This window comes from Cynoglossus semilaevis, chromosome 4 (assembly GCF_000523025.1).
Source record: "Cynoglossus semilaevis isolate Cse_v1.0 chromosome 4, Cse_v1.0, whole genome shotgun sequence".
Taxonomy (NCBI): Eukaryota; Metazoa; Chordata; class Actinopteri; order Pleuronectiformes; family Cynoglossidae; genus Cynoglossus; species Cynoglossus semilaevis.
Genome location: NC_024310.1, coordinates 11,335,070 through 11,343,595, shown reverse-complemented (window position 1 = coordinate 11,343,595; position 8,526 = coordinate 11,335,070). Strand labels below are relative to the sequence as shown.

General features: G+C 37.5%; 1 protein-coding gene across 1 annotated transcript; it reads left to right on the top strand.

The window, feature by feature from the left end:
* The first annotated feature begins 872 nt into the window (after positions 1 to 872).
* Positions 873 to 6,100, top strand: ap2s1 (adaptor related protein complex 2 subunit sigma 1). Its single transcript, XM_008309153.2, has 5 exons — positions 873 to 1,034; positions 1,579 to 1,728; positions 2,558 to 2,671; positions 3,988 to 4,047; positions 4,749 to 6,100. The coding sequence occupies exons 1-5, from the start codon at positions 1,032 to 1,034 to the stop codon at positions 4,848 to 4,850; spliced, it is 429 nt and encodes a 142-aa protein (XP_008307375.1). The 5' UTR covers positions 873 to 1,031; the 3' UTR covers positions 4,851 to 6,100.
* Positions 6,101 to 8,526: the final 2,426 nt, after the last annotated feature.

The following is an 8,526-nucleotide window of genomic DNA, read 5'->3' as shown; positions in this document are numbered from 1 at the left end:
CTGAAAGTCCTGAGCACTAGGGGAGGCAGGGTGTCCAAGCTGTCTGAGTGATGTTCTGTGTCTCCCATAACCTACTGGTAAACAAAACCTGAGACCTGACTCAGCATAAAACAAGCACAGATAAAATAACAGATAATGATGGTGAAAATACATTCTCTATTTGTAATCTTTTTCCAGGTTCTTCTTAATTCTAGGATGTGTGTCACACACGTTGCACACAAAATCAGACACAGTGGTGTGTACTTTCATCCATAGCATGGATGAAAAGCAGATATAAAATGGGTACTGAATCTACAGTATCAGTAATTACTGATACAGTACTGAACTTTAACCAAGATGTAACAGTGTTGCAGACAAGTATAATGTAACTTTAATATTATGTTCATTTCTAAAACACACAAAGAGAAATAATAAATCAGGTCGTAATCTGATGCTAAAGACATCCTCCAAAAATGGAATTCTCAGATGGGAACATTGTTTACAAAAGCCATAAATTATTATTATTATTATTTACAAATAAAGCTTCTTACTCTTCTTAATCTTATAAAGCACCAAATAATGTTGGAATTCTGTTTCATAAAATAAAAAATGTAAACTAATTTATATATAATTATATATAATTACTCTCCTTTTTTTCCTATAATTTTATTATTATTATTATTTAATTAATTTTACAAACTCGTTCTTGAATCTGAGGGAACTTCCAGTACCCTACGATAGCACGTAAAGGCAACAGCACCTTCCGCCAGAAAACTCTTTTGCTTCTCATGTGACACGGAAAATGACAAACTACAGATGAATTCTGGTTTTTGTAGTTTATTAAATACGGTTCCTCTGTTTTCTATGAGCAACAACAACTACATTCCCGACATGCAACGCGGTTTAGCCTGGCGTAAGGTTTTCCTGTTAGCTCCGGGGGAAGATAGCGGACGAGCGGTCGACACAGACACCTGATGTGTTTATCTAAAGTCTGAGTGAAATTGTTTAGGATCGTCCGTGGACTGTCTTAGTCCCTGTCTTAGCATACTACAATGGTAAATATATATGTTCTCTTTTAAACAGGTTTTAAAAAGGTTTTCATTAGAACGTTTAGGTTCAATTTTCATTCAGTCGGTGCTCGTAAGCTAATTAGCTAGTTGATTTAGCATTGCAAACCTATGAGGCCACCGATGTACAAATCAAGACAGCTTCCCCGACATCTAGCTACAGATGTGGACATGAAGCAATGCATGTCACACACAATTAAAAAAAAACTTGTCACAGTTGTAGTTTACGATGTTCGTGGGCGCGGTCCATTAGCTTCAACGTTAGCTTACCAACCCCTTAAGGATTGATAATCCTTATCTACAGTAAAAACGACATTTTTGGTATATGGCGCAAAATCTAATTTTACCTTACATGTCAACATGTGATCCTGGGTGTACTTGGTTATACGAGAGGAACAGTTGTGTATATAGTACACGCGTATTAACCCAGTTGTTATTTGTGGAATAATGGATTGAAATCATAAATGGATCGGACTAAGTAGATGAAATGTTGTTTTAAATTGATGTGTCTTTTCCATTTTGTGTGGTACAGATCCGCTTCATCCTCATTCAGAACCGGGCAGGAAAGACACGACTGGCCAAATGGTACATGCAGTTTGACGATGATGAGAAACAGAAGCTGATTGAGGAAGTGCACGCAGTGGTAACTGTCAGGGATGCCAAACACACCAACTTTGTTGAGGTAATGGATCTGTCAGCGTCTTCTGCAATTGTGTGTTTCTTCTTTTATAGGCACCACAGTGCTGAAACTGCACTACTGTTTAAAATCACTGTCGTTGCTATTTCACAATGAAATATTACATGACTCCTCAGATGTTATTTGTTATCAAAAAAGACTCATGTCTTACTAGTTTCGCGAGTACATACTTTCAGTAGTTTTCCCAAAGTCCTAATGCGTAATTTTAATTGATCTTGAATTGTAAGATTAGATTTTGAATTGGTTTACTTAGCTTAAATGCATTAACTTTTGTTTTTATTGCTGTAGATCAGGGTCTATGGCTAATGAACCAAATGTGGCTCCCTAAAAAAAACATTTACCTGATGTATCACATCAACCAGTATTTTGGATTTATTGTGGGTTTCTCTGCAAAATCATTGGTGTAAGATCGACACACATTAGCCCACAGGAGAGTCAATACCTCCGCTATGTTCTCCTACATGCTCAAACTGAAATGAAACGCTGAAGGATTGTCACCTCTGTGTGAAACCACGGGTTTTTATGCTGGTCGTATCATTTTATTTAGTTGCATTTATCCACCACACCTTAAAGGCCGCTCCGTGAAAAAAGAAATTCAGACATTTAACCAGTCTGTGGCACAAAAAAATGTTGGGAACCGCTGTTCTACATCACACCTAAAAAAAAAATCAGTCTGTTTTATTGTCGTCTTTTGCAAAGTCCCACATTCACTGTGTTGTACCTAAGCTCCCAAACTTAAGCCTGTGTAAAGTGTGTGTTATTGTCATAACAAATGCAGAACTGTTGAGAACCCACATCTGTGTTGTTCCCACAGTTCAGAAACTTCAAGATCATTTACCGGCGTTATGCCGGTCTCTACTTCTGCATTTGTGTGGACGTGACTGATAACAACTTGGCGTACCTGGAAGGGATCCACAATTTTGTTGAGGTAAGTGACTCCCGACACATGATGTAAAGATTAAGTAAGTCAACTATGATGATTCGCTTCTCGAGGTCCAGTTACTGTCAGGAATGTCTGTTGATGATTGCTTACAAGATTTTCTGTTCTGTACTGTTCTGCTTTTGAAGATGAAGAAGAAGACTGTAGACTCAAATGTCTACAGGCTTCATCTTCATCTTCAAAAGTTTTGTGATGTCAGACGCTTCAAAGATCTGTGATTGGAAAAAAATAGATCTTGTTTTTTGTTTGTTTATTTTGTAAGTAATTGTTAAAACTGGTTAAAGTTGGAATGAAAATTAGCATTAAGAGTGAATTATTCCCTAAGATTAAATACACCACAGACCATAGAAATGAGTAGAACTCAGAGGAGACTTCTAACAAACCGAGGAAACCTGAGGTTGTCTGTTAAAAGGGTTTAGAACTAATGACTGTGAAGGCATCAGCATGTGATTCACATCATATTAGACGTATGAAGCCCTTCACTTGACCACCTTATGACCTGCAGACTGTATCAGCATGTGATTCACATCATATTAGACTTATGAAGCCCTTCACTTATGACCTGCAGACTGTGACATCATACTGTTTCCCAGCTCATACTCAACGTTCGTGCCCCTTTGTTATTGTTTTTTTAATCTAATTTAACTGTTGTGCTGTTCAGCAATTCCAGCGTATATAATTTTTTTTTTTTAATCTAATTTAACTGTTGTGCTGTGCAGCAATTCCAGCGTATATAAATTCTTTTTTTACAGGAGACTTAATGAATTAGGGCAAATAGAAGAATTCTTTTTTACCATACAGATAAATTGATGCTAGACTGAGACATATTCGACACACTGTAATAATGGAATGTCAAGAGACAAAGGTCTGTCACAGTTTGGGATCAATAAACTGTTAAAGCTTCATTTATCAGCTGGAAAAAAGGAGTAGGTGACATCAGCCTGAATTAAACATGGTTGCAGTTGTAACCCTACATCGCTGCATCATTCTTTCACTCTATAAATCATAACAGAGTTGTACAAACTCTGAGAAACTACAATGGAGCCTCTGTTCTTGCACCATCCCGTTTTCCTGTGTTGCTGACAAAATAATGAGATTTCCTGCATAAAATTCCCAGCTCTAAGTCTGTGTTCATGAAGGCAATTAAAAAGTATGAAAATGTTGTTGCAGAAATGTAGAACCTTCAATGTTGTTGTCAGAATAATCAACCTAAACAGTGATATTGTAAACTTTAGGATGATCTACGTTGGTACTTTGTATCTGTCTGCTGCTTTAATTAAATAAGCCATATTTTTTTCCTGCAGGTGCTGAATGAATATTTCCACAACGTCTGTGAATTAGACCTCGTCTTTAACTTCTACAAGGTAAGGAAGAGATCACAATAGAATGAATAAATCTACAGTATGTTATTAGATTAAATGAAAGTCAAAGACATATGTTTTCCTAATATCACTGGCGTCTCTTCTGATTCTCTAAAGTCTCTTTGAGTCAGATTCATCCCCACCGTGTCGCAAACCCAGCTTATTTTTCATACGGAGAAATGTCAGACAGTCAGCGCCTCTGAACTCCCAGAGCTGTGGCCAGTTATCTCCTGCTAATTAGCTCAGGCATCTGCACATCCACCCACGCGCTGTCCTCTAACAAAGGCACGATGCTGTTTGATGCGCGGTTATTTTTACAACCAGTAGTTGGCAAATATGAGGAATTAGTGTCAGCTTCTACAAGACCAGAAAAAATGAACTCATTTGATTTACTTATTTATTTGCGGTGAGGAAAATACATCTGTAATTCAATAGCTCCTTATTTGTGCCACAGAATGAAATCCCACTTGGTAGTTTTATTTTATTTCCTGGTCTAATGAGAATAGCTGTTTTCTAGGAATTAATGTTTAGAGGAGCTTTAAAGTGACTGATGTTAAAGTGTTGCTGTAGGGAGGCGGGCCTTGGCAATATTATATATATTGCTATATATATATAATATATTTATTACAAGGGTTAGTTTGAACATAATGCTACAACTATTGATGTTCCACTGTATACCCTACCCCCCTTCTCTATGCTAAAAGGTGTACACAGTGGTGGATGAGATGTTCCTGGCAGGAGAGATCAGGGAGACCAGTCAAACCAAGGTCCTCAAACAACTCCTCATGCTCCAGTCACTGGAGTAAACACCACTCAACCATCCTTCCTACCTGCACCAGAAATAACCGATTATTTCGTCCTGTCCCTCCATCAAAGGACTCCTGATCGTTTCTCAGTTCCTACAGGTCCATCCACGACCTACAGAACATCAGGAGAAGGATGTTTAGAAGTACAGTTTTGTTTACATCTGAATATTCAATGTAGAAGTCCAGTAAATCCCTGTCCTGATGATCTATGTTTAAATATGACATACCCAGTGTTGACCATTTCAGGTTACTCGTTATAAATGCTGTACATTTCAACACGTTGACATTTTGTTACTGTCAACTTTATATTGATTTTTCTTTTGTAATCTATAGGCTCCTGCAATGTCAGTGCATTGGTAGGGTGTGAAACATGGACACACATCCATCAGTGTAACATCCCTCTCCTCATTAACCCAATTATCCTTTCAATCACACTGTTGTTACTAACCTGCACCACATACAATGACCAGCCTATGATGATTCACTACACACTAAGACTTTACAACAACCTTGAAGCCATTTCTATGAAACCATGAAGGTAATAACCTCGCAGATGCCACAGTAACTCTCTCACTACACCCACGTCCCAGAATTCCACTGAACGGCTCATGATCCAGTGCAGGGAGTTCATCATTGACTAAAGTGTGCTTGAGAAAAGGACCATTCAGATGGAATGTTGTGGCAACCTGAGCCATGGCTGACAGCTACTCTCTATATAATTACAAATATCTCAGAACAATGTTCTCTATAGTTATTTAAAATTAAGATGCACCTGAGATAAAATACGATCAGAGGAAAAGATGACAAACAAATAAGCGTTGCTGTGAAGTTAGTGCTGTCTGATGTGAAAAACCGAGTCTCCTGTTATTCTAAATGTTGTAAAGTTATCACGTCCATTCCAGAAGAGGTGTCTGTCTGATCCCTGTTTGGTCTGAGTAGGAGTTTTCTTACAAAGTGCAGTATAAAACAAACTATTCCTCCTAAAATCATAAACATATAGCGAGATAATAAAAAAGCTCAGATGTAGCGGGACTAAAATGCTCTTATTCCTTCAAAATAGTGGTTCCATATGTTGTTGATCTCTGGTATTTTTGTTTTTATATAGTAGTCAGACATTTACTGCCCCTAACATTAACCTGTGATTATTTCCAGAAAATGTTTTCTTGTTTGTTTGTTATAGCCCCTCTTTAAATACCCATCCATATATATCTTATGTGTAAATAAAATACAAATAAAAAGTATTACAATAACTTGGATGTTTGCATTGATTTATACCAAAAAAATGACACTACTACTAATAACACCCCTACTTTATATACACATTCACAACAAATGTATCTTCCTTCGTACACATTTTACAATATCCCTTTGGTCAAAGCTGAAAAAACATCTAAGAATCTTGTATTTATACGACCTAAAATAATTACGTTAAGAAATATTTAGTATTATGTAGTCATCTTATGGTTTAATCGGGACCAAATAACATTAATCGTAGGCACAGGAAACGGATGGTTAGTACCTTAGCACCATCTACTGGCTAAATATCAGACGAGCGATAAAAGCCAGCCTATAAAAGCCCAATAACCACAGTTTTACAGCCACAACGAAGGGAAGAGTGGTGGGTTTACGAGGATAATTATGCGTTTTTTACTCAGTATATTAAATTGTCTCTCTTTTTGATATGTTTGAACCTTCGAAAACAGTGTTTCCTTATGTGACGTATCTTATACTCCTGTATAGTGCCTGTGAGAAAAGTAGGCTCGGCTGTGCTAGCAAAGTGCAAACCTGTTATTTCCTGCTATTACTTTCTTCCAAACTTGAAATAACCACCGTCATAACGTACGCCCTCTCTCCTCTACTTCTCCCAATAATAGCGTCACCCTCCTTTCTCTGTGTTGGTGGAACACATCCACCAATTCCTTCTTAACTAGACGAGCGACTTAAAAGTTGTTACCTGTATAACTTTTCATGTTGAGACCGTCAATGTGTCGTAAGAATGACGTATACAGCAATGTATCATGGGAGTTCACGCGTGCGTAAGGAAGACGCTTCAGTTATTAGTTGTGGTGATATAATGACTTTATCTCATAAATTACCGATATTATATATTGTAGTTATTTACATTTATTCTCGCAAATGAACTAACTTGTATGTTAGTTCTTAGATAAAAAGACCAAGGATATTCTGTAGCATCCATATAGGTCCTATAACTACAGTATTTTAAAATGTATTTTTATTTTGCCCATTTAAATCCAGCAATACAAAAATATTAGTTTACTTTCAAAGCTTCAAACCTGATTGTAATTTGCATAAAATGGTGAAATACTTATATTGAACTCAGCCTCAGAATTGTTTCCTATTTACCAAATAACAGATTGCAGTCGTTTGGTCAAGTCTTAAAACGTTTTCAGAGGTTTTCCAGCTTGGTTTTCTCTGTTGAAGCCCCCAAGCTCTTTTTAGGTCTGATGGTCTTTAGTTAATTCCTTAGATTTTCTCTAGGTATTATATCAGCACTTCATATAGGCTGATAGAGAAAAGGGAAAATTAATTAATTAATTGAATTAATTACTAAAGAAACATCCGTCACCAAATTCAGTTTCTCACTTTGGGTCAATGTTCTTTGGGTTCAATAACTTTAAATTTCTTTTCTTAATAAAGGAAACATTTTTTAAAATTAAACAGTTCTAGTTGTTCCATCTGACTATATGATACTATAATTACATTTTTTTCAGGTGTTGTTTTAATGCTGCCATGGATTACATCTTAAATCCTTAAATCCTGTACTAGACCATGTACAGAGACATTCATGTTCACACCCACGGTCAAATTATTGTCCAATTAACTGAATCCTTCCCGTTATCATGGGAAAACCCATGCACATACAGGGAGACCGTGGAAAGCCAATAAACGAAGACCATCACTTAATGCTGGGGATTGAACCAGTGACCTCCTCTCTGTGAGGCCAGGGCATTAATCACCCTGCACTGTGTGGCTCCACCTCGGGTTAACTTCCACTCAAAAGCACATCATTGGTTTGTTTACCGGCTTCTCACACAGCTCCACTTGTGAATATGTGTTAAACTTCCCCAAATCCCCTTGTCCTTAGTTGTGCATTCATTTCACCGACAGCATAAAAGAGCAAACACAAGAAAAGCATGGTCTGAAAAAACAACAAGCAGTTTACTGAGTTTTGCATAACCGTTATTCATCAACAATACTCACCCACGTTGGTGGAGATTTACAGCAGTGTTAGGTTTTGCTTATATAACATTAGATACACGGCAACTACAGAGTTGGACTGTATTCACACGAGGAGCGGAGGAAGTATTTATAATATGGCTATTTTGGATAATCACTTATTATAAACTGTACAAATGGATGCAAGCCAGGATCTGATCCAACAACAGTCCATGGTCAGGGGTGAGGGTGAGGGGGGTCTCACTAGATCTCTCGTCTCTTCTCGGGATCTGATCCAACAACAGTCCATGGTCGGGGTGGTGGGGGTGGGACTCCACTGTATGAATACAGTAAATGTTGAAGATGACGAAGTCCATGTCCTCTCTCACAGCATCAGCGCGGAGCGACAAACACGTCAAAACTCTGACATAAGTCTCACTGATAAAGTCTCACTAGATCTCGTCTCTTCTCATAGCATTTAACATTTACACTTAAAATC

Bases quoted from the DNA above. Each gene is read 5' to 3' on its own strand.
- ap2s1 (XM_008309153.2), top strand. The intron at 1,729-2,557 runs GTAATGGATCTG...TTGTTCCCACAG, and splicing joins AACACACCAACTTTGTTGAG to TTCAGAAACTTCAAGATCAT. The intron at 4,048-4,748 runs GTAAGGAAGAGA...CTATGCTAAAAG, and splicing joins TCGTCTTTAACTTCTACAAG to GTGTACACAGTGGTGGATGA.